Source organism: Pteronotus mesoamericanus, unplaced genomic scaffold (assembly GCF_021234165.1).
Source record: "Pteronotus mesoamericanus isolate MK-2021 breed Mesoamerican mustached bat unplaced genomic scaffold, CSHL_Meso_final contig_94, whole genome shotgun sequence".
NCBI lineage: Eukaryota > Metazoa > Chordata > Mammalia > Chiroptera > Mormoopidae > Pteronotus > Pteronotus mesoamericanus.
This window is the reverse complement of record NW_026555285.1, coordinates 49,135,757-49,163,140: the sequence shown is the minus strand read 5'-3', so window position 1 is coordinate 49,163,140 and position 27,384 is coordinate 49,135,757. Positions and strand designations below refer to the sequence as shown.

The window sequence follows — 27,384 nt, the reverse complement described above, 5'->3', positions numbered from 1 at the left end:
AGCAATTTCACTCGTAAGTGGTTCCAAAGAGGAAAAAAAACATAATCTATGGAAACACTTCCACAAGAATACTCAGTAATCTTAGTCACAATAACCCAAACCAAAACAACCCAGACATTCATGGAAAGAAAAAAAAAGAATAAACAAAGTATGGTTTATTTGTAACAATAGAATACTACCCAATAATAAAAAAAATAAACCAACTCAGAATATAAGAATCTGGAACACTAGCAACTAGACTTTTGAACTCCTGATGGGATACTCTTCTCTGGGAATCTGAGTAGCTCAGGAGGAAATTTCTAAAGGTTTCCTGAGAACGATCCACGCATATCATCCTAGAGTCATGGTCAGAGTCAACAACCCCATCGGTCCACTCAGAGCCTTCGGATCAGCCTTTTTTTAGCCCCTGAGTCCTCATTATGAGCAAACAGCCACAGTCTGTCAAGCACTTCAGAAGAGCCTCTGATGTGAGAAACAGAAAAGCAAACCCAAAGTGGGAAAAGCAAGTTAGTGGACACAAACATTTTGCAGGAAAAAGAAAGCTTCCTCAAAACACAGCCATGCACTTCCTCAGAGACAACTGCATGACTAGCACGAGAGGAGGAGGCCCCAGTGGGGGGCGCCCCAGTGGGGGGCGAGGAGGAGGAAGAGGGAGGGAGACAGGCAGCGCACAGAGGTGCCTGCAGGGCCGGCGCACAGGCCCAGGGAGAGGCGGCAGAGGAAGGAGGGAGAGGGGCAGGTGAGAGGAAGAGCAGGCGTCTCGTGCCCGGAGCTGCGAAGCAGCTCATAGAGCGCACAGTCCACGTTCAGCCGTGAGCAGGTGGACGGAGTTCCGAGCGTGGTATCACCTCCATCCCCGCCCACAGACGAGGCTGATAAATGCCCCCTGTTCAAAGTTGATAGGACTTCAACAAAACCTGAAAGCATTACTATGACAATCTGTTGTTAAAAATATTACTAAAAGCTACATTTTGATTTTTATCAGAAGATTTAAGAAGCAACTGTGAGCAAATACTGCATAAAAAAGCAGTTACAAATGCACCACAAGTTGGTAAAGTTTAAAAAAAAGGAAATAAATAACAAGCAATAGTGTGACATTAAGAGAAGAGTATTTAGAATTAAAGCTTTCACAGGTTCTTGATTGATCAGAAAGAAGGTGGAGAATTCTATTTACCTCTATAGACTTCATTAACCTATTATGCACTAAAAGCACAAAAGAGAATGTTAACCTCCAAGTGCATGCAGAAAAAAAATGAGTACAAAGAAAATTAATTAAGCAGGAGAGAAAAATAGAAAAAACATGAAAAATAGAACAAAAAATAAGATATTAGGAATAAGATCAACTATATTAAATTCAAATGATATTTAAACAAAACTTTTAAAGCACATAATACTATTTATAATTTATGGAGAGAGAAACACGCAGCATAGATAGAAAAACATGAACTGGATGCAAAGCAAACTGAAGAGAGCGGCTGCCCTCTGCAGAAGAAGGAAGAAGGATGTTTTGTGAGGGGCGTTGTAACAAAATCTAAAATTTATTTTCCTTTTTCAAATATCTTAAGCCAACACAGGAAAACACTAACATTTCTGAGAAATACACAGTACCTGTTATATTCATCTGTATTTTCTGAACTATTCATAATTTTTAAAAATTTAACAGAAATAGTTAAATAAATGACATTCTCATTGCTACATAAATACAAAGTTCTGAACTGCCTTATACATATTTCAAAAACCTTATTTTCATTTTAGGATGGTTAAATTAATTTACAGATTAATGTCTTTCACTTAAGTTCTCAAAATATTGGAAAATGTCAGTCTTAGAATTTATTCAAAGTTAAAATGTGTTCAAATTGAAATCTCATCTCTGAAATAATCAACATTTTATAGGTGTTTGTAGCCTCGGTCAGCACTAGGAGGTAAAAATTCCAGCTTTAGAGAATAATTCTAATGATGACGAACTGAAACAAGACTTTACCTATAACAACAACAACAAATAAAAAAAGGTGGTTTTTTTTCTCCCCAATATATAGAACCAGTTTTTTCACCAAAGAGCATCCAGAAGTATGCGCTGTGATGAGCACACAGTACCTGTTAAGTCTTTTGCTAAATCAGGATGGTTCATGAGACAGTGGCTGGCAAATTTCACACACTCCAGGCGTATTGGTACATGAATGTCATTAAACCTGATAAAATATAAAGGCAGAGTGATCTTTAAAACCAGAGAAACAAATGTGTTTAATCTGCAACCAAATTATACCTATTCCTTTATTCAAAAGAAAAATCTATGTAGGTAATTCTAGGTGGAGCCGGACAATTTATCAAAGTTTTTTATAAACTACATGTGTACTAAATGCTTTGAAAGCTCCTTATCAAACTAGGACAATCTCCATGAGAACTATGTACTTTTAAGGAACATTACACATTTGGCATAAATACAAGAATTTAAGTGACAAAATTTTTTCTAAAAGTTTATACTTTCAAACATATTTAATGAAAGTATAATGTGTCTACATAGTTCATACCTGCGTTGCCATACTGTGTCTGAAAGAAAACTTTCCCTCACGGTATTCCTCCTTAAATACAGGGCATTCACAAATGTGTAGCAGACCTCGTACGAAACCCAGTATTATTTTACGTTGACTCTAAAACCATGCCCAAATTTAGCCCTGCCCAGTTAACCATCACAATTATGATATGGAAGCCAATTTTTACATGGAAATGTAAATAGTATGTACCTTTAAAAAATTATAACTCTTTGGTTGATATGTCATCTAAGTACTTTTTTAATTTCATATTTTCCCTCCATTTCTTTTTTCTCTCATAATTTATTTGGTGAAGGAACTGTTTTGTGTTTGTGTGTTGTGTTTTCCCAATTATAATTTTAATTTTTGTAACTTTGATGTCAATTAACGGGTCAGATTCCCCGCTCTCCTAAAGCCTAAGTTCATGTGACTATGGTCATATGAAAATGATCCCATTCCGGTTCATTCGTAAGGAAGACTGGCCCGTTCACAGCACTGTGTCCCTCCGTCATGAAACGCCTAATACCTACCTGTCTCTATACATTATGTTCAAAGCCTATACACATTCGCTAGTTCATGAGGAACTGCAAAACTGATTTTTCTTTTAAAAAAAAACAAAAACAACAACTTTTTAAGAAACAACAAAAGCACTAAAATGAAGCAAGAATTTTTCACTCGCTATCTTCATGGCTTAACTGTATAAAATCAAAGATTTCCAAGTCTTCCGTTGCCCAATACTGTAACATACAAAATTCAGCATTATAAAAGAGAAAAACAAAAGCCTTCAAAATCATAAATTACTCATAACAGCTTATTACTAGGAAAAAAGCTGTTCTATAAAGCACACTAAAAAAAAAGTTACAAAATCTAGACTATGGTCTCATATAAAATTTCTTGAGTGTTTTGAATCCAGGTATATTTTACCATTTCTCAATAAAATGTGTCATATAACCATAATAAATATAATAACACCTCTTTAAGAAATATTCTAGCTCCTTAAAATTGGTAATAATGTAGGGGTTTTATGTCATTAATATTAAAAGAAAGAAATTACAAAGTAATAGAAAGATGGCATAAATTTAAATTACGCCTTTTCTTCCAAAAAACCTGTTAAATAAAGTTAGGTAATCCAAGTCCTGATGTGAAGATATACTGAATGTCTATGTGTAAAAACTGTGTTTTTGTTACAACACATTATATAAAATAGATTTTAAACTGAATGTCATAATGTAATTACACTTGCAAAATGTTTTTGCTTTACTACACAAGAACTTTCCACTGTATTTTAAAAAAAACAAACAAACCCAGAAATAAAACTCAAAATGACAATGGGCTAGTATTTGTTAGTTTAATGCAACCTGTTAAATGCTATTGGTCTATATAAGAGATAAAGCTAATTAAAAAGTTAGCACTTAATAAGTACTTATAAAGGCTTAACTCATCATTTAACAAATTAGGGGAAAAAAACTAAAAGATTAAAATTTAGCATAATTCACTGACAGTTCTGGAATTGAGATTGGGGAAAAAAGTGGTAACTAAAATAGAAATACTCTAGTACAGGAGGAAAAAACAACAGATTTCAGAGTCTTTAAATCCTATTTATTTGTTTATTTATAACAAATAAACAAATAATTGCTTTATCTGTTATGAAGGTAACTTGAGGAGGGGGAAAAACCCTCCTTTATCCCCAGAGTCAAAGCAGGCTCCAGCCAGGGCACGTGAAGTGATTTTGGTAATATCCGAGGTCAAGGATACCTCGAAAAACGTGAAGTAATGAATCCCTCTCACAGAAAAGAGAAATAAATTAACACACTCAAAATTCGGCAACCAATTTCAGGAAGTCCACGGATTCCTGAAAATGTACAAGGGACCCAGGGTACCATCTCTTTCAATGAGAAGTGGAGGAAGGAGGCTGGGAGGTGGAACATACACAGCCACTCACCCATCATCCGGTGAATGCCCTTACAGTGCGTATCGCAAAACAATCTCAGTGAGCACAATTTTTTTGTGGAGGGGCCACCTCACAATATGAAATTTTAGTTGAAGTTAATCACTGCTATGAAATAATATGCCTTAATTCCATGAGTATAATACTCGGTGAGATAACTTTTTAAATGTACCATGTTCTAAACATTAATGAGGACAAAATAAGATGAAAAGAAAAAGGGACATTATAAATACGATCAATCACTATCAGCATTCAAAAATTCCAAAACATCTTCATTTTAATGATTTCAGAAAACAATCCTGACTGTGGATGGTGTTTTAAATATATTAGCTTAAGTAGATATAAACATACATTACTTTTAAACAAGACAGCGAAATCATATACCTGCCCAAGTAACACTGCCAAAGAGGTTTGTTTTGAGAAGCCAATTCTGAATCCTTTGCCCCAAACATTTTTGCCAGCAGTTTAACTACTTGCAGCCGTTCCTCATTATCGTTGCTCTGAAAGAGAAGACAACCACGGCCTTAAAACCATGGGGCAGATACACCCGGAATGATTTTCTAATGGCTCCCATATCCTCCAATAGCACAGAAAACCTTTCATAAACTCCAGATGAAAATATCATACATAAAAATGCTCAATAGACTTTACATAAAATTAAATCTTCAAAGCTCTACTCATCTCAAATTACATGAAAGCAGTGCTCCCTACATGAAAATAACATTCTAAAGTTTGAGTAAATGTCAGAAGCCCCCCACCCTGCACAACTGAGGCTTATTTTCATTCAGAGTCAAATTCAAAACCTAACTTGCCTCGACCCTGCTTAGGACCCCCACCCGGCGCGCTGTGCTTTTCAAGAGCAGACTCTGGGGGAGGCCAGGCCCCGGCACACAGGGGACCCCACGCGGCGGGCGGCTGCGCCGCTCGCAGAACTAGGTCTGTGCCGCAGTCCACCAGCCGGGGAGGGCGTCCACGCTCGTGCACCCGGTTCGTGAGGGAGCCAGATGCTCTGGTGAAGCCTTGCACGTGCAAAAACTAAAATGCCTGCTTTCTACACTGTATTGTGGGCACCCTGGGGGTGCAAATTCCATTTCACTATTGATTTTGGTACCTCCAACAGATGACAATGATTAAATGACTCAACCAGCACAGCGCTAAAACGGAACATAAAATGTGATAATTGGGAATAGTAAAAAGCACTGATATGCAAGGTGTGATGGACAGCAGTGTACAATTTTTTAAAAATCTGTTAAAACCAATGCTTCAGCCATGCCTTAAGAGCTCCCATAATATGACCTAATTCATTTCTGTTACCTCTCTCCTGATCCTTCTATGGAAGTACTTGTCAACTCTGGCTAACCGTTAGAATGACCTCTAAGGCTGTATTAAAAAAAAAAAAAAAAAATGCGTGCACACACACAAAACCCCAAAACAAACAAAAAAGCAACTGATGCCTGAACGCTAGGCCCGAACCTCTGACTGACCGGTCGGGCCTAACGGCCGGCCATTTCCTTGTCTGCTAGGGCCCCGCAGCTGAGGGCTCCAACCTGCAGCCGGGCGCTTTAACTGGGCATCGCGCCACCGCCCAGCTACAACCCCTTGTGTTCCACCGAGTCGCCCGACCCCTTCCCACCTCTACCTGCTTCTGCACACTGCAAAGCACTGGCTTAGACTGTATGTTCTCTGTGCCTTTTGTGACATTTATGGTATCTGGCCTCTTATTAAATCTGGGTTATTCTTCCTCTTCCTTTCATACTAGATGTTACATTTGCTGGAAGCAGGGATGACAATCCCTTTTTTATTTCTTAGAGTATTCAATATTTTTATTAGAGAAAATCAAACTGACAAATAATTAAAGGTATGCCTGACACTGCTGCATCAAAATTGCTAAAGACATGAAAAAAGCGGGGCAGGGAGGCAGGTGAATTAAATGGCTTACCCAAGAAACATATCCAAAAAATGCCTAAGAATAACACAAGAACTACTACACTACCAACATGGACTGTTGGCTATTTTGAAAAATACAAATCAAAAATTTTAGAAGCAACCCATATAACAGAAATAATTTAAGACCTTTTCTGGGTTGTATACCGGGGTTCATCAAAGATCATTAATTATAAACAGCTTTATTTAATCTCCTATAATAATTTGAAAGAAAAAAGAATCTCCCCCACACCTGCAAGGGAAACTACAGGTTACAGTGTAACCAAACACCAGGGCAGCGGGGCCACCTTTCCAAACGGTTCCGGGGGACGAGGTGCAGAGCAGCGGTGCCTTCAGCACAGGCAAGTGCAAGTCGGGATGGACGAGCGGGCCACCGCCCATGCCGTGGGGAACAGGCCCTATGCTGCTTTTTATGGCCTCAGCAAGGGGTCTTGGGAACCACTATAAACTGTGCCTTGAAAACATAAGCTTCGTGTATAGCTATGACCTCAAAAGTGAGAATTTATTTGGAAAATACCATCCTTCTAAATTATTAATTAAATAGCTGCTATGTGTCAGGAACCACGGCGGGCACTGGAGATCCACAACTAGGCAAGGCACAAACACGCGAATAAACAACGGCAGTATACCACGGCACCTGTAACACTCAGAGGAAGCGAAGACAGGGACTAAAAAGTCACCAGTAATGCTCTTTGCTAATTCAGTAGACAGAAGCGTATCGTTTTTAGAATAGTTACCTTCAGTTTAAATTCAAGCTGGGGTAAAACTGAGAGCAGCAAATGACTGTCAATATTATAGAGCTCCAAAATCAAGTCAAAGACGTGCTCTGACAAATCGCTGATAGATGTTTTCCCAAGCATCAGAACCTGATTAAAAAACTTTTAGAATAGAAATTGTACCGTTAATAGAAACATCATAGGTAAAATAAATTTCCTAAAATCTTAATTATTATTCATTTAAATTCATTATTATTTTATACAAAGTCAAACCAGGCATATCAAAATATTTTCTCACAGGAGGCAGGAAACCACTATGGGCTATATGAAAAGATAAAGCATAGAATTTACCTTGTACACAATGAAAAATAAGTAATTTATATTGATTCATCAATTAGCATATCAATAAACACCCTCCTACCAAACACACTTTATTCTTCCTTTCAATACTTACTATATTGTATCCTGTACTGTCTTAATTATTCTACTAGATAAATTTCTTAACGATAAGGGATCACTCCTTGTTCACCTAATCATGTATGAGAGAACAGTAAAGAAGACAAAGAGCCTTTACAGTATGAGCCAATTCGATTTTTAAAATATGTAATTTCATATTTACAATGCAAAGCCTCTTTATAATGCTTTTTGTCTTCTTTTATATTCTCATAAGTAAAGTGAAATACACAATATACGAGGTTTATAGCACTAATTAAAATCCAATTAAAAGCACACACAAACACAAAGAAAATTCAAATCTGAACAATTTACTTTCTGTAAGCAGCCACCTCTAATTCCCACACTCAGATCACAATACTCTCAGAACTAGGTAAAGACACACGGCCTACTGGTCAAGTTGCTTTGTATTTAAAGTCTTCCAAATATGGAGAAATGACACCGGGGCCTCTCGGCAGCAGCGCCTCTTCGCCTCTTCTTGAAGAAGGAGCCGTGAGGACTCTGCGCCACACCCACGGCCCTCACGTCCCCGCAGGGACGGCTCGCACACGCCACTGTTTAACGAGGTTTTCTGTGTGGAAAGTGCAGGCCAAGGCCAAAGGAAGCTCTTCTGCTTCCTTTCAGTTCTTGGGCTGTTCAAATTCTGTTTTACTAATCTTTCCTTATGGGTTTTAAAAATAATTTGTTTTTCCCCCTTGTTTATCAATTTCGTGTGAAAAGGATTTCACAGCATCAAACGTTAAACTCCCATTTAGGTTAAAAATAAAGTGGCTCTGTTGTTGAAATTCACATTTTCTTCTCCTGTTTAAAAATGGTCAATCTGCTTTCCCTCAACAACAAACAACGGCCTTTCCCACAGGCCCAGCCCCTTGGCGACCACGCCGCCCTGCCAGTCTGGGGGAGCTCACTTGCAAAACACCAACCAGCGGACCAACCTCATTCCCAGGCATGACCGCTTACAAATGCCATCAAAAACATTAACACTTATATAACCTCCATAAAGGCAAGGACCAAGTCCGCCTCCTCCACCCTATAACACGGGCCTAGCCCAGGGCCTGAAAGTCTGTAACCGATACATCTTTGCTACATGAATAAATAATACGTAACAGGTGCTATGACACAAATATAAACAACCCAGACCTACCTGAGGGCTCACAATTTAGTGGAGAAAGCAAATACAGATTTGATTAAGTATTTCCTTCCAAAAAAAGTTAGGTTTTCATTTACGAATGGGTAACTAATACTCACACTAGAAATTATAACAATTACCTCCTAATGAAAGGAGTAAGGTAGAAGTCAGTAATAAATTCTACCTTAGCATTCAATTTTAATTACAAAAGTGTTTTCACATTAAATAACATTCTCTACCATCACCCCAAGCATTATTAACCCCAATTTACAGATGCAAAAACTGAGGCTAAGGAAGATCAAGCAATTTAACTGAATTTTACCTATATCAAGATGACCTTGAAACATTTTTTCTAGTACAGCAAAAGAATTTTGTGCTATTTTCTGAAACTTCTCATTAAAATGATCTGTTCCAAAATAGTATTACCAAGAAGTGATCCAGGCAGGAAATTTTATGAACTGTTACTATGTAACTTTTGTTTTGATACTGTTTTAACTTTTCAAAAAATATATTTTTTAGTTCTCTGAGTTTTCAGGTTACAACAAATTCTATTTTAAAAAAATAATCTAAAACACCACAGTGATTTCTTAGATCTTATATATGTGGGACTTAATCACTATAAAGAACAAACTTGAGTATGTCTATGCATAAGAATGAAAAAGACACAAATAAATAAAAAGGAATAAAAGGTTACCTCACTATACTGCCTCTGTTTTTGCTAATTGTCTACTGGGAAGATAAATGAATAATGGCTATTACATACACAAGTTCAAAAGGCTGAGAATAATTTTTAACAGTACTAATTTTATTCTGTAAGACACTTATATTCATTAGACAGTAATTTTACATGTACAGGTGAGGCACAAAAATAAGACTTATAAAGGAAAAAAGGAGGGGAAAAAACAGCAATTCTTAGCAAAATTCTTAGCTAACCCTCACGTAAGGTGAGGGACAAGAAAATAGGAGAAAGGAGAAAATAAAGGAAGTACTGGGATTAACCACATAACTGAAAGTGCGCTTAGACCGTTCTGCTAGGCCTGCACGCCATGCTCAGTGTCTGATGAAGGTGTAAAAGCGGGCGTGGGTGTGGGGGCAGGGACTCAGGCCTGAGTGGTAAGAAACTGCTCCCCGCAAATGCTCTTACCTTGACTTATCTGGGATTGCTGAGGTCCCACCCTGGTCTTTTTACCTTTCTTTTAATTTTTAGTATACATATTTTCAAGCATGCACAAATGCTGTGAGAATAATACAAAGAACCTAGCTCCAACAAATACCCCCATACTATGGTGAATGTTTCTTTCATTTCCCAACCCTAGAAAAAATATTAGCATGGTACACTATTATTTTTATGCTGGAAGAAGGCGTCAAAGGAAGTTGTGCTCTTCTAAAGAGCACCTGGCTTGGCAATATCAATTTGAATAAATAACCACCAGGAGGAGCTCACCTAGTGCATCTAATGGGCCGGGGAGACAGAGGACATAAGTCACTTCATGTCTCCAAGTGCCGTTAAGTCAATAAAGGAAAAAACTCAACCCATTCAATATAACCACTTTACTCCATCCAACATCCAAGACTCATAAAACTTACAGAAAGCAACACTGACGATTCCCTGCCAATCTCTGAGCTATTAAGGTCGATTATATAATTTGATTCTCCGACTTCTGAAAGTTCACCTTCCAAAACAATTTATAAATCAAATATATTTTCCCAAATCATCATGTGCTTAGAATCACTTAAGGCCATAGCCAGAAACAAAAATTGAGATTTACCAAAGCACTGCATCTAAAGTATGTTACTTTTCAAAGCACATCTTTCCACAGTGTCCTTCATACACCGAATTAATTTGTATTTATTATAAGAAAAATCTCCTTCAATAAACTTCAGGAAAATTAAGTACATACATAATTATAAAAAGTGTTCTTTCTCACTTTTTTCAAGATGACAAATGTAAATGATGTGTTGATGGCCATAACAGTACGGTTTCTTTCCATAAACCACCCATTTTCCATTTTCACCAATAACTATTCATTTGGATATTCTGAGTATTTTGGCTACCTCTCATGTGGTATAATGACTGTTCTCGAAGAATGTCTCAATCTGATCGCCATTAACTCCAACTGGTACACCCGACTGTGGAGCATCGTCCAGCGAGAAATCTCCCTCACAAAATTTCGCAAACCGCTTTTGACATGTTCAATCACTCACAGCACCTTCTCCATACACTGACTAAACAACTCTTTTTTGTGTGTTTCAGTTCCATTTTTACCTTTCTTGAAATAATAAAGCATAACATGCCAAAAATGTTGGGTATTTTCTTCCATCTTCAATATTAAAATGGCTACACAAAAAATTTCAGTTCTGATCATTTTTTAAATGCACACTGATACAACAGCTGTCACAATACAATCAAACAAAATTTTTTTGAATGAGGTTAAAGACAACTGAACGCCACTAGAGCCACTGTACGGAAAAAAACAAATGAACTTTTGGGTGGAAGAGGAGAGCAGGCAGGAGCCAGAGCCGCCACACACTGGCAGAGGCTCACGCTGCCGCAGTCCTGACTCGCTCCGGGGACCCGGGGGGCGGGGGGCACTGAGAGTGGTACCATCGAGAGCCGCACGGCTCACAGCTCTGCACCGAAGAAAAACTCACCATCAGCTTCTCTAACTGAATTCACCTGCTGAAATACACATCTTCTAAAAATAAATACGAGACTGTCAACTGTAAGTAAGTAGATGTGGCACAATTTTGAAAGGGCTTGTTTCGCTGTAGTTCTTCCCCTTTCTCAGAAAAGGTAGCTTCAAATGGATCTACCTCCAGGCAAAGCAAGATAGCCCACTTTTGCCCAATCAATGCCATTTGTTCTTGCCTTCCATTTTTAGGTCTTCATATCTTCCCCTTGTCCAAATCTACTTAATCTCTGAAAAGCTGTAAACAATTTCTTTGAATAGTAAAAAGTCCCATGTTTTCTCTAAGTACATTTCTAACTGTAGAAAACAGTGTACTTTGCTAACCAAAATAAGGGCTGCTTTAGTTCCAAGCACTCTGAAGGCAGCAAAGGAATGACTAAGGAAAATGAGAGTTAGCCTTCTAGAAAGTATTAACCAAGAAAAATTTTAAATAAGGAGAAAGAAAATACATTACTTAATGATTAAACACAACGCAAAACTGAAAGTACATACTACTTGCCAAAATGTGCTTCTAGCAAGCAGTCTTTGAAGTTGTGGGTAACTCTTCAGACAACGAGTTTAACAGGCGAGACTTACGTTGGTAATGTACGGTTCAATAGCTTGAGCTGTCCTCTTCAGTAAAGCCTTTGCCAAATCATATGCTTGCTTGTTTAAGTTCTGAAAAATAAAAACATTACCTGTATTATATTTCTCCAGGAAAAACAAAATTCTGCCTGTATTCAAAAAGCCACTGAAAAAACAAAAACAAAAAAAGCCACTCAGGTAAATGAATGAGAAACTAAGATATAGAATAAAAAAGGACAGTAAAGCCACTTTTCTTCTCTTAAGACTAACTGGTCTCCTAAATCCTAATACCCTTTCCAAGCAAGGGTAATTATATTTTCTTATCTTGTTCATAACATACTGTAAACCAGATAAAAAGTTCAATAAATGTTTAGTAGATTCAAGAGGAGATAGTCATTTTAAATCAAGTCCCAAAGTCAAATCAGCTCAGCTGCATGTAAGTACAGGCTGCTTCACTTCAGGTCTCGAAGAACCTAAGCCCCCTAAGAGGATGAACTGGGTCCTAGCGGGGGCAGGAACGGGGGGTGCAGGGCTGCTACACAGGGTGTCCACAGGGGGGGAGACGGGAGTCTGGGACCACTGTGGGAAGCAGGTTCACTCCAGCACATCTCAGAGCACAGCCAGGTTCAAGTATACGACACCACGCATAGCAACATATGACAAGAAAAAGGATGCAAGAAGAAGTGTATTAAGGAAAGGTACTTTTGAATAGATTTTGATAATGATAGAAGGAATCAAGACCAAAGATCTAAAATGGAATCAGCATATATTCTAGTTTAAACATATGACAGAGACCAGGAAATGAATGAATGAATGAGGTGAAACTCACATTCAGCATATTTTTAGATTTGTATTGATGCTTGTTTCATATTATTTCATTCATTTCTAACGAGTATTTAGTATTTTACTACATACTATGCTACAGCTTACTCATTCCCCTATTCAGACAAGAAATTACATGTCTTATACATGACTCCTTGTACATATATGAAACTATTTTCTATAAATTCTATCTTTGCTATTTTTCAAAATTCTATCTTCTGGTTGTTCCCTTGTTCTTATTTAATTTCTCTATAAATTCTATACACCAAACCTTGGCCAATTATGTCCGTCACATTTCTTAGTCTGTATTTGTCTTTTCAATGAAGGTCAGGGCGCCGCGGAGCTCACAGAAGTTCCCCCACTGAATGTGATCACACGTGTCAATCTTTGCTTATTTTTCTTGTGCTTTATGTCCTTCCTAAGAAATTCTTTTCCACACTGTGGTTAAGATGTTTTATGTTTTCAAATAAATTTTTTATTGAATTTAATGGGATGGCAACTGGTTAATAAAATTCCATAGGTTGCAGGTGTACAGATCTATAATGGGTCATCAGTAGATTGTACTGTGTTCACCACCCCAAGTCAAGTTCAAATGAAATTTTAAAGACTTGCTTTTTGTTTCAGATAGAAATCTTTATTCTACCTGTAATTTATTTTTAGGCATGGTGTGAAATAACAATCTAGTATTATTTTCCATATGACTATTCAATTACCCTAAAACCATGCATTGCGTAACCCCCTATTCCCTCCCATGGCACATGCCACCCAAGCCTGGAAGCTCCCAGACAACCACGCCCCCGGCTGTAGATTCACCACTGCTGCCCACATCTCTGGTCTGCTACTGCCTGTTAGTCAAGGAAGCACTGTCTTAACACCTTTCTTCTCTTATCCCAAATTGCTTGGCCATTATTGTCCATTTGCTCTTCAATGTGAATTTTAACTCAGTTTGTCAAACTATAGACACGTGCACACACAGCCATTTTCCTATCCTATTCTGATTGGATTATCTATTCATATGCAAAGAGCTGGCATCAGTATGCTGCTGAGTTTCCCAAACCATAAACAGTAACAAATCATGCAACATATTTAAGTCTTTTGTACTTTCCCGTTAACGATAATGATTTTCAACATAAAGGTCATACAAATTTTTGTAAAATTTCTAAGCAGTGCAGCCTTTATTTAAAGGAACAAATGAAAATTTTTTGAAATGATACTAACAAGTTTTTATCTCTCGTGACCTTGCAGAATCGTCTTATACTGAAAACTTTTATCTGCACACTACTTCCTGCACAGGCCATCATATCACCTGCAAATGATTTCAGTTTTGTTTCATCTTTCTAATCCTCTTATCTTTTGTTTCTTGTGTCTTATTCCACTTAAGACCTCCAGTTAATGGTGCTTAGAAATAGCATTCTTGCCTTTTTTCTAAGTGGAAGCAACATTTTTACAATGTTCCTAACTTCAAGAAGAATGTTTCAGCATTTCACCATTAAATACGGTATTATTCATACATATCCTTACCAGTTTAAGGGAGGTCCTTTCTACTTCAAATCTGCTAAGAATTTTCATATATTTTTACGCTGAATTTTATCAAATGTTCTTCTCTACACCCACTCATATTTTTTCTCTTTAATCTATTAATTTACACAAATAGCTTATTGCTAACATTTTCTAATGTTACTCCATCTTTTAATCCTAAAACAAAGCCATTTTGCTCATCATCAATATTACTTTATACTATTCTGGATACTACTATTATTTTATATTGAATTTATATTACATATTTTTAAATAATATTATCTTATGATTCTCCTTTGTTGTGTAGTTTTGTCTAGTTTCCCTATGAAGATTATAAACTCAAACTGAGTTGGGGAACATTCCTTCCTTTTATATGACCTGAAAAAGTTTGCTGAACATAGAATTGTATGCCATTTAAGTGATTAATAGAAGTCTCCTGGTGATGAGTTTAAGTGCCTCTGTGGTCAGCTTAAGTACTACTGCTGATGCTGTTATTGCTACTGTTGTTAGGAAAGAAGGTTTTTTTCTTTCACGGATAGCTTTTAAAATAAATTAAATTTTTTACTGGTTAAAGGTTAGTATTTTCTCTCTTGAAACAAACTGGGAAAGTTATACTTCCTAGGAATCTGTCTAATTCAAAATACGTTAGCATAAAATATTGTTCATAAAACTGTCTTCTGATCTCGTTACTGTCTGATGCTCCCCATTTCATTCTAAAATTGTGCAGAGTGGGGCAAAAGTAGATTTACAGTTGTCTGTATGAAAAATAATACAATAACTAATAACACAAGAATAAACTTGGTGTTTGATGTACTCACAACTGTGAACCCACTTTTGCCCACCCTGTGTTATTACCATCTCCCCTTTTCTGATTCACTTTGTCAAGGGTTTGCCTATTTAATACTTTTCAAATTACCCATTTTGGTTTTCGTGGCATGTCAGTGTTTTCTGTTTACTGGTTTGTGTTCTTCGTTGTTTTTTTCCTTTTATACTTTGCATATTCTGGTGTTTTTTTTAACTTCCTGAATGAACACTTAGCTATTAAATTAAAAACATTTTAAGTTACTTCAAGTTTTAATATGTATCACTTTAACCATTTCCAAATATTCTATAATTGCCATTATGATTTATTCTTTTGATAGAATCAGTATGATTGCTATAGACTTTTATGTTTCACATCCTCAATATTCCTATCAACTATTGGTCAGCTTGATTTATAATCACTAAGAAATATGTTAAAATCACCCACCAAACTGAGTTTTTTCCTATTTATTCTCCTTTCAACTTATGGTTTATATATTTTGAGCCTATATACCTAAAAATTTAGATGTCTTCCTGCAAATCAACCCATGGCATAAATCCCTTCCTCACCCAGCAAAAACTACTGCCATCTAATATTAATACAAGCTACCTCATCTTCCTTTCAGTTACTATGTGCCTGGCAGTCTTTTTTTTCTATCATTTTCAACATTTTTGTGAGAGTATTTTTTGTTGTGATCTCTAATTAACAATGACCAGCTAGGTTATTTTCAATATAATCTGATCATCTGCCTTAAATTGTAAATTTTGGGCCATTTACATTTATTGCAATTCTTAAATTTTTAACTTATATACTTCTTTAAATTGAGAGTTGGTCAATGGATCTACACTCCTGATCATCACAAGGATCATATCACTCATTAACTCCATTCAATTTTATGTTACCTGTATCCAGTATTTTAAAATCACTTTCTTAATACTCCTTCAATTAATCATTATAATCATTATTGCTATTTTTGTCTTGTCTTTAGAGGATTTCTTTGTTCACCACTATTTCCTGGATCTTCACTCCTTTTAAATTCAATTTCCATCCTTATCAAGTACTCACAAAGTAGTTCTTTCAGGAAGGATCTACTAACAAATGAATATTTAATGTCTCAATTTCACTCAAACTGGATATGCATACCTGCCTACAATTTATTTTATCACGGTGAAAATATAATTCCATTATGACCTGGCATCTGTCCTTGTTACCAAAAGCCAGCAGGCAGCCCGATCTTAACCTCATGGTTAAGGGGCGTGCCTCTTCCCAGAAGGCGCCGCACACCTCCCTGCGGCCCTCTGCGCTACCTCCGAGACGTCCCTGGGGTGGGCTTTTTATTCATTCTGCTCATGACACTTTTGCTACCTAACCCGTAAATTCATTATTTTCATCAATTTTGCAACATATGAAGCATGTTTCTATTTAAATATCTCTTCTCCACTCTCCTGGGTATTTGGAAATCACCATTAAACATGTTGGACCTTTCTATGTATTTTTTACGTCTTAGCATCTTTTATGTTTTCTTTATCTCACTGTGTCTGTTGGGTTGGCCAAAAAGTTCATTTGGTTTTCATGTTCCACCAATAACTTTATTCAACAACATATTCTCCATTTTGTTCCACCACCTTCTGCTATCTTTCAGGTAACTTCGTAATTCCATCTTCCCAAAACTTTTTATCTTTTTGATCAAAGAACTGTTCCAGGTGTCTTTTGCAGTCTTCCAGAGAAGTGAACTTTTTTCCATTAACAGAATTTTGTAAAGACCAAAATAAATGGAAATCTGAAGGTGCAGTGTCTGGGTGAATACAGCAGATGAATCAAAACTTCCCAGCCAGGCCATGACAGTTTTTGCCTGGTCATCAGAGAAACACGTAGTCTTGCGTTATCTTTATGGAAAATCATGCATTTTCTGTTGACTAATTCTGGAAGCTTTTTTCTCAGTGCTGCTTTCAGCTGGAATTAATCATTTGATTTTCCAGAAGGAGCTCAGAGTAGAGGCCTCCCTTCCAATCCCACCACATACACAACGTCACCCTCTTTGACTAAAGACCAGCCTTTGACGTGGTTGGTGGCGGTTCACTTCACTTGCCCCACGGTCTTTTCCATTCAACATTATTGTAAAGTACCCACTTTTCATCATCCATCACAATTTGTTTTAAAAACAAAGTTTTGGGTACATTTAAGTAGAGAATCACATGCAGAAAAATAGTCAAGCCTTTTTTTTTTTTTTTTTTTTTTTGGCTTAACCTATGTAGAACCCAAACATCAAAGCAATTAACCAAGCTGGTGCAAATGATTTTCATCACTTGATTTGGATATTTTGAGATATATCTCCAACGTGGTAGAAAGCTGATTGTTCTCCATATCTCAATTTGACTATTAACCTCAACTGCTCTAGCCCACCACGGGGCATAGTCCAGCAAGTTATATCCAGCATGAAACTTCACAAACCACTTTCAACACGTTCAATCAGTCACAGCACCTTCTCCACACACTGTACAAATCTTTTATTTGCATTTGTTGCATTTTTAACTTTTTTGAAATAAAGCATAATATGCTAAAAATGTTGCGTGTCTTCTTCCGTCTTCAATATGTTAAAATGGCTACAAAAAATTCACCAACTTTGATGATTTTTTTTATTAATGCACACTGATATGACAGTTGTCACCATACAATCTAACAAACTGTTTCAAATGAAGTTAAAGACAACTAAGCACTACTAGAGCCATGGTACAGAAAAAACCGAACTAACTCTTGGGGCTACCCAATATATAATTTCCACAGGCCTATCTCCCATTTCTCTATCTTTTATAATCCAATCAAGATTTAAATTTTAAAGACCGTTTTTTCATTTCTACTTTTTTAAACTTTCTCCTTTCTTATATATCTATCACGTTCTGTTAATTTCTTATTTTTACGTCTTTAATCTTTTTAAGGATACTTTATTATTTTTACCTAATAATTATATTTTCTGAATTTTTAGATCTAACCTTACTATCTGCAGTGTCTGAGTTTCAGCACTGATAGATTATTTTAAATGTTTGGAAATTCTGGATTAGGAGGTCATTCTTATTGAAGCATCATTAGTGCGAATGCTGTGTTCCTGTAAACTTAGATTATATCTTGCCAACAAGGTTTTAAGTTTGCACAGATCTTTATACTGGTATTTCCTGTGCCCCTCTCTTTAACCTTGACCCCTTGTGAATCATAGAGCTATGCGCTTCCAACTGCTTACTAGAAAGTTACTCGTGTGTGTTCTTATTTTCAAAGAACATACAGAAACACACACACGCACACGCGTCCCCCTTGATTAACACCACTGAGGCAAGAAACCCTGTCGCCATCTTACCCTGTCTCCACATTAGCAGAGGCTTCCCTTTTCATTTTACCCTCCTCTTCATCTGTGCCAGGTCCTATCTGGTTGTGCATCTCCCAACACGTAACGTTATATAACAGCATGTAAGCAGCTATTAAACTCACTTCTTGAAACATATCTTATAATTAAAAACTGAGTCATTACAGATATTTTATCACTTTTCATTTGCGATTAATAAGTACATATCTATTAAATACTAAACACAGTATCTATTAATATTAATCAAGGAAACAGATTCTCCAAAACTAAGGTTAAAGAATAAATTATATTTAGAACAGGGGCACAAATTCCAGAGCCTAACATTAACAGGCTTTACACATTATTTCAGTATAAACTGCTACATACCTTATGGGCAGGTACCAGATTTACCAAAACTGTATCCAAAAGCTCCTGAGATACTGTATCACCCTCACAAATAATAGAACTCATGAGGTCCACCATGTGCATATGGACTTTCTGATTGTGGCCATTACTGAAATTCAAAACAGACATTTAGGGTGTAACTAAAAGAGTCACGGTTTAATCATAACATGATACTACCAAAAATTACACTTTATTTTAAAACAGTACTAATATATTAATGAAATAAAATTCTTTATACTCATTTAAAGCTTCTCTCTTTCCCAAATCTTACAGTAATATCCAAAATCAATCTTTATACTACATTTCTGGTATTACTTTTCCCTAATTTTAATCAGTCTCACAATCAAAAGTAATTAAATCAAAAAGTAACTTTTATCTTAAATTCAGAAAATCAAATTGCTTTATTGAAGTAATTTTAAAGAACACAAATAATTAAAATATTTACATGAATTAAGGGGTCGGCAATATGTTATTTAAATAAAGGATTGAAATATAATCCAAAAACTATTTTTACAGTGGGTATTGAATAGATTGCCTTAATGCCACTCTTGTATTATTGTTTATACCACAAAATTGATTAAATTCTTTTTTTTTTTAAATCTATAAAAAAGTTGACGAATTCTTAAATTACAACTCTTGGCCTTCCAATCAGCATCATAACAAACACAGTTAACCAGATTAACTTGTAAGTAAAAAATCCTTTATATTTATAAAAAGTTATATTCCTAATAAAATAAACTTACTTTATAACTGAAAATAATGTTCTGTATAACTGTGTAAAAATTTCATTGCTATCTTCCAACTCAAAGCATATGTTATATGACTTGACCCAGGCAATGTTCTAAAAATAAGAGGTAAAAAAGATGAAAGAAATACATTTTAATTAGTAAAAGCATACAAGCACAAAAAGCATAGAACAGTTTAAAATGCCATCTCAAGATTTTGTGTGTTACTTACCTCAAGTAAATAAAAATACCTATTGAATTGTGGGCTCTTTGTATCCTCTAACCCCTTCAACTGCCTTGTTATAAACATAAATATATCCTTTAAGAGAAAAAAAGTACGGATTAGATTATGAATGTGACATCCTAAAGCTAATTCGGCACTCGTGTATCTATCCTGATAAATTGTAAGGAACCAATAAAAAAGTTGTATTTGGCTGTAATTTTTTTTAAAAAGGATATCATTATATGAAAACACCAATTATTTTATTACCCTTCATAGGAAAACAGTAAATCATTTACCATGATCTTACTGTAGAGAAAAACTTCATCTTTCAGCAAGTTTAAAAAAAAATAGATCTAAAAACTGAGTAAACTAAAATTTATGCTAACTTTATCAGAATAAAAAAGGTAGCAATGACTGTGAGTTGGTCAGTTTTGCTGGAACAGCACTAAATACGGTTAATTACACAGCAAGAACACAGTTTAGGAGCCTTAAAATTCCAAAATAAAATCACCAAGTAAAAAGACAATAGATCGCAGAACCTTAGAAATTTTAAAAACACCTTTAATCTGTCAAGCTTCCTACCTAATTATCATCATTGTTTTTCCCCACCACTTTTCAATCTATCCCTATCTCTTGCTTTTGATTCTTTGACACAATCTCCTTTGTATCTGGATAGAAATAGGTTCAATGTCACTTTGGGTCAAATTTTTATGGAGATAATGTTCTGGAAAAGTCTGAAAAAGGTTGAGACTGAAAAAGCTAATCCTGCAAAGGAAGCATGCTAATCAATGAATAAAAAAGAGAAAAAATGTTTCCCTTAGAAGTAAAATGATAAACAGCCTATTTTTAAAAGAAATGTAATAGAAGATGACTGAACAGATTTTCAAGAACAATACTACCAAGCGTTCATCCTTCAAGAATGGGTACCTTCCTAGTATTGTGTAAAATATGTCCTCCATACACGAGCCCGGCTGGTGTGAGTGAGGAAACTCAGTGTCACGCTGACTCCACCTCAAGACGGAAGGCCACGTCCCTGATTAATAGCCTCTCCAACAATCACAGACCTAAGCATGACATGAGGTGTGAAGGGCTTTCTGACGACAGCAATAGGCTGACAGGGGACCGGTGAGAATTGAGGTATTATACTTTTATTGCTACTGTAGACGAAGAAAACTACAACTCCGACAAAAAGAGAGTTAAAACTATTTCATAAATACTTAGAAAACTCCCTCAAAATGAATACTTCATAGGTACTACCCCAATAAAAGAAAAAGGTATTTAAACTAAGACCCAAAAATTGACCAGAAAAAATACGGTAACTCTGAATTGTTCAGCTATGAAACAATCCAAAGGCTCTAATTCGATCTCAGCGCGCCGGCGGCCCCCTCACAACATGTCCTGTTATAAACCGAACGGCTCTGCAGCTGCTCTCCTGGGAGGACGCCCCGTCGGCCCAGTCACCCCGGGCACTGGCCACACAAACCGAGAAGCCCACGAGAGGCGGGGAGTCGTGCAGCAGCGCTCTTCCAGCTCCACTCCCTCTTCGCGGGAGAGCTGGGGAGGCGCCTGGTGAGGAGAAGCCACGGCCCAGCCCCCAAGTACAGTCCCTCCCTAAACCGAGTCAGTGCCCCGAAATGAGACGGCCACATTTAGGATCAGGACAGACCCTGGGCACGCAAGCCCCCAGACCCGCTCAGCCTGCCCACCCTGAGTCTGGGAGCACCAGGGGCTGGCGCACTCAATTCCGCTGTGACGTGGCAAACACCGCCCCTACCACCTCCAGCCTGAGGGTCTTTGTTCACCGCTGTAAGCCCACTTCCTGACATATAATTAACATCAATATTTGTTAAATAAAATAAACCTAAATTGGCTGTCATTTTTTCACATTAGGTATTAATAATCTTCCTATGGATTCATTCTCTAACCTTTAGTTTCTACAATTATCTTTTATCGTTGGTTTTTCTAATTTTCTTAACCTACCTTATTCAGTATACTTACTGCATGCTTTCTACCAGATAAATTAAAGCATAATATTCCACTTCCTGTTTCATCTTTTAAAGACTGTCCATTTATATGGCTTTACTTACAACTACTGTAACCAAATGCTAGATGTCTTTTCTACGTTTTCATTAAAATTTTGTTCATTTTCTTCAACCCTATGCACATCACACCTTCCATTAAATGAATTAGGATTCATATAAATTCAGGTTTATATTAGATGCTTTCTTTTAAATAATAAACATGGTCTTTAATATAGATTCTCAAAAGGGAAAAGGAAGTGCCCCTCAAGTGATACTGAAAAAGAGTTAATGATGACATTAAAAGTTAAGAGGAGGCTAAAGATCACAAATTGTTTCATAAAAGCCAGTACTACATTAGGAATGGGGCTGTGGCAGGAGTAAGTTCTAAAGAAAACAGGAGCAGTTTAACAAAAGATTGCTGCGGCTAATGTCAAAGAATCCAGAGAAGCTGCCTGAATACTTTAACTCCCATTTCAGCCGGAAGGGTACGGGAAAGCACCAGCCAGCCTCGGCAGCGCTTCACACCAGCCCTTGCCTTGAGTTTATCCGGGGATGTGTAAGGAGCTTCAGGGGCATAGATCCTGAAGATGTCAGCAAGGCAGCAGGCCACCAGCAGGCGGACGTCTTTATCAGGGTGCTTGAGGAAAAAGTCTGAAGCAAGATGTAAAGCCAGGTTTAAATAAAGCTCCTTTTCTTCTTCCGAGTCCTGATCCATATCCATGAATGTTTTCACAACCATCTATACAAAAACACAATAATCAATTAATGAAATCCTTCATGTAAAAATAAAGGCACTTGAAATAGAAGCCACATTAATTGGAACGGTTAAGCCTCCAATTAATGTTTTGATTTTCCTCCTGACAGTATATGAGAGAACAAGGTCTTTCTAAAGCTATTGGGTAAATAACCTTTCTTTAAAAGAATAAAGAAAATAGTTTTAAGTTACCCATCATTCCTGTTAACCAGATTTCAAAAGTTTAAAACTACCATTACATAGTGCTTTTTGGTCTCACTGTTACAACTGAACTAAAAGGAGTGTGCCCTTAAAAGCAGCATCCTTCTAGAATAATATATCTAATCCTTTTATTAGGGGGGAAAAGTATACCTTTAAACAGAAACCTAGGGTGACAATTTATTTTTTCCATTTGAGCCATAAACCACCCCAGATACATGGATTGATATTATTCAGCTAAAAAATACTTCATAAACAAAGGATGTATCCTTAAATATAAAAAGCTACCATGAGAGACTACCATAGTATCCAGCAAAATATTTCTTCTGTCACAGTAAGAGACTATGATATGGATAATTCATTAGTCAGAATCAGTGACACGTACAGAGCAAGCAGAAGGAACCTGCAGGAAATGGTCCCTTTTTCAAAAACATTTACATAGAAGTGGGGCAAAAACAAGACTGGGGAAGAACAGCACAGTGTGAATTCTCTGAAGTGTTTTCTCTAATTTCAGTATTAGCAGTTACAGTGAACCGTAATCTGTACTAGTCGCACTTCACAGAAGACAACAAAACTGCCTCACTTGGCAGGGGCAGGAAAAGCGACCATCTAGCATCCACTAGGTGGCGCTGCAAATACTAATCATCAAGTAGTGCTGGCCACCAAGTATCCATGTCTAGGACTTGGTCCTGGAGACAAGCTGCATGGACTTCCACTCTGCGGTCCAGCCAGACTTCAGAGTGACCCACATCACCGCCTCGGTGAAGTCTCAGAGCAGCCGTGGGACGCGTCCTTCCGGGGAGACTCTCGGTTCCACTGGGTCCAGTGCCAGGACAGGCAGCCGACCAGCCTTCCAGTCCAGCACGGCAGTCAGTTCCAGGCTACCACGCCCAGGGCCTCTGTTCTAGCTTTCCAATTTTATTGCTGTTAAGGTGTGTGCTTCGGGGCCCTACTGTACTATAAAAAGAGACAAGGGCGGGGGGTGGGGGGGAGCCTACATGCAAAGAACTCTTTCTCTACAATCTGGCCACAAAAAAGGGATTAAGTATATTTTGAATACAATGTTATAGGAAACTCCAAAATTAATTATATAAACAAGGACACCTGACTTGTTAAAAAACTGTTATAATTTATAAAACTTACAGCTGGACTTGTACCTGTCAAAGATTATCATCATCCCACACTAACTCCTGTTTGCATTTCTCTAAGAAACTTGCTAGAAGAGTGGGAAGTGTAAATTAGAAAAATTAAAGGAGATAAAGTGTATGAACCCAATTACTGCATCCGCAAAATAATGAAAGCACACCACAAACACTAGATGTGAGCCCCGTGCAGACGGGCCTAATGCCGACAGGCTCGCTCAGGGCTGCATAACGGGACTCCCTCACTACTGCCTACAACGGAAAGGGAGCTGTAAACTCACCAGTACCTCACATGGGTCCCCTAAATGAACAAAGATGTCTGAGAAAATAGCATCTCTAAATGTCGCTAAGTGCCGATCAATTTAAAAGTGTCATCCCTGTCTTCACCATTAGTTTCTTAGCGAACAATCGGTTGTTTACCTGTCACTGCTGAAACAAACAAATCTGAAGAAATGAATGTATGTGTTTCCCTAAAAATTCTATCAAGTCAAGAGAAAGTAGACACACAGAAAATGAGAAATGTCTTCTACAGAAAGGTGTTGTAGCTTGACTATTTTAAATAAAATACATAGAAGTTCCTAACTAGATAAAATATCCATACATTGATAAATTAAATCTGCTCAAAGACATCTATTCCTTTGAATAATAAACATCAGATACTTGACATCCTAATACTTTATCCATAAAGCTATATAATACTAAGACTTTATACCCTGGCTGGTGTGGCTCAGTGGATTGAGCGCCAGCCTGGCAGCCAAAGGGACACCAGTTCGATTCCCAGTCAGGGCACAGGCCTGGGCTGCAGGTCAGGTCCCCAGTAAGGGACACACGAGAGGCAACCACACACTGATGTTTCTCTCCCTCCCTTCCCCTCTGTCTAAAAATAAATAAATAAAATCTTTAAAAAAAAAAAAAGTAGTAACACTTTATATAAAATTTAAGTAGTATGAGGGTTCTTTACATCTGGTGAAAATAAACTATGCAGCTACAGCTATAAAATAACTGTTGCTTAAATAACTTTTAATGTTGCTTTTAATAACTTTGCTTTAAAGATCCTGGGCCTTCACTATTAACTAAGGCAAGTTTTCCAGTCTCGAAATACATGTATATAATAATGTATCAAGCAAAATAAATGACTAAGTAGATCCAACCTGGGAAGGAAAAACAAATACTCAAAAAATAAACACACCTGAACTGACTGGTAAAGCAGACTAAGGCTCCCCTTGGCCACTCGGCCCCCAGCCTTTCAGCCGGCACGGAGACCGCCATGCCGTGAAGGAGCGGTGACGGAGGCAGCGGCGCGCGCCGAACAGCCCTCCGCGCCCGCAGAAACCCCCGCAACCCTCACCCATCGTCACATGTCAGGAGCCGGAGAGAAAGCTAACATTAAAGCTCTTTAACTTACTCTCAAATAACTTACAAAAAGTACAATACAGCCTGAGTGCTCAGTACAGAAACTTAAACATCCTTTTAAAATGGCTGTTTTTATCAAATAAATGATAGGAGGAGAGGACAACTTTATACATACAAAAATGACGATGAGTGTTGCGGATCTGTTCTTTATATGCCAGCACGGGAGGCCCATGGAGCCCTGCGCCTGGCCGTCCCATTGTTCTCTGCCACCGGCGGCAGCGGAGGGAGCTCTGCAGCTCCTCGCTGCCACCCCAGGTCCCCTCTGCCACTCTCTGCCTTGGTTTGCTTTCTCAAGGTGCCCCAAGGAGACACAGCACTTCATGATCCCCACACCTAAAGGGACGTCCAAAACCCATAACCCAACCTGACTCACCTTTAACCGTCTCACCATCTCCTCTTTGGATATTTTATCTGAGATTTCCTTGACTCCAGGAGGGTAGGTGATCTTTCCATCATTGGTCCTCGTCTTTGAGTGAGCCATGAGGGAAATATGTGCACCCCTAAAACAAGGAAGTGTCAGAGTGCAAACCAAAAATAAGTATAAACAACATTCATAATAAACATGAAAAGTCACCTGCCCGCCCAATAATTTGTAACTATCTTCTATAGCAATTCACTTACCTGATTAATGAAAAGCATTTTACTGAACATTTCCCAAATTTTTAATTTTAATCTTATTCATTTTCATTAGTGGTAAACTAGTTTATCTGCACTAACCCTCCAACTACAAAAACTATACACAAGAGAAAAAAAAAGTCCACAATAAGCATATACTTAAAGCACCACAAATTGCATGGATCAAAATCTAAGAGAGTGCCCTGGCTGGTGCAGCTCAGTGCACTGAGCACCAGCCTGTGAACCAAAGGGTCACCAGTTCGATTCCCAGTCAGGGTATGTGCCTGGGTTGCAGGCCCAGGTCCCCAGTAGGGGGGCGTGAGAGAGGCAACCACACATGGATGTTTCTCTCCCTCCCTTCCCCTGTCTAAAAATGAATGACTTTTTTTAAAAAAATCCAAGAGAACAGAGACGGCCACAGAAGGAAATGGCGCATTGGAGTATTACGCTACAACTGCTTGTGCCCAGTGGACACCTGCCCACCCTGCAAACTCCAGAGTTCAGGTCTGGTGTTCTTGTGGGGCAAGGAGAGCAGGAAAATCTCAATCTGTCAGGGCAGAACGTGAAGCAACAGACCCTCCTGACATTCATGTGAACAGCACCCCAACCCCCAGAAGATAAGCACCTGCAAAGGAGAGAGTAAACCAGGAGTCAAAATGTGCCCGTGCCCCCGCCACCCCCGCAGGGGACAGCAGAGAAAGCTGCCTTGATAGTAAGCAAAGCAGTAACTGATACAAGGGGGCAACAGCTCATCAGTGGTCGCCAGGGGCCTGCATATTTACTAAGGTTCACATCCCCTAACTCGGCCAGAGAACCTCAACACTCGAACTCAGCGACCCCCGCCTGGGAGGACCCCCAAGCACCTAATACCAGCAACTCCCAGTCCTGCCCAGAGAGCAGTTTCAGTCTCTGCCTCAAAGGAGCCCCACTATGCTGTTTCTAGGGCAGGGGCATTACCAAGTCAAAAATAACCAAGTGGCTGAGGAAATAAGGCACTATGGGCAAGAACCAGCAGAAATGCCAGACCCACTACAGAGACTTCAGATACTATAATTATTGGATTACAAAATTACTATACTTATAATTTCAAAGGCATAAAAGACGACTCTAAAATATATATCAGAAATAAAAATGACAAAAAAATAAAAATTTGAACAAAAAAAGAACTTCTAAAAATTGAAAAATAACTGAAACCAGAAACAACAGATGGGTTTATTAGCAGATTATAAAAAGCTATTAAAATTAGTGAACTGGAAGAGAGGTCAGAGAATATTATCCCAAAATACAGAAAAAAAGAAACATAAAAATAGAATGAACAGAAAAATGAAGGACAGAAAGGCCGAACTTATTCATGGAAGCACAAGGAACGAGGCAGAGGCCCCTGTCTGAGAAGATCAGAGAACACCAATCCACAAATTGAACAGACAGCCAATTAAATTC

The 27,384-nt window shown here is 37.8% G+C and overlaps 1 protein-coding gene across 2 annotated transcripts in view; it reads right to left on the bottom strand.

The window, feature by feature from the left end:
- The window catches only part of PDS5B (PDS5 cohesin associated factor B), a 130,571-nt gene that overhangs the window by 68,659 nt on the left and 34,528 nt on the right, over positions 1-27,384 (bottom strand). For both annotated transcript variants that reach the window (XM_054586541.1, XM_054586540.1), the window contains exons 2-10: positions 25,703-25,829; positions 22,358-22,561; positions 19,811-19,897; positions 19,597-19,694; positions 18,836-18,962; positions 11,985-12,065; positions 7,158-7,298; positions 4,861-4,976; positions 2,095-2,189 (exon numbers count right to left, since the gene is read on the bottom strand). In XM_054586541.1, the coding sequence (XP_054442516.1) occupies positions 2,095-2,189; positions 4,861-4,976; positions 7,158-7,298; positions 11,985-12,065; positions 18,836-18,962; positions 19,597-19,694; positions 19,811-19,897; positions 22,358-22,561; positions 25,703-25,810 (1,057 nt within the window). In that variant the 5' untranslated portion in view covers positions 25,811-25,829. The remainder of the gene's footprint in view (positions 1-2,094; positions 2,190-4,860; positions 4,977-7,157; positions 7,299-11,984; positions 12,066-18,835; positions 18,963-19,596; positions 19,695-19,810; positions 19,898-22,357; positions 22,562-25,702; positions 25,830-27,384) is intronic.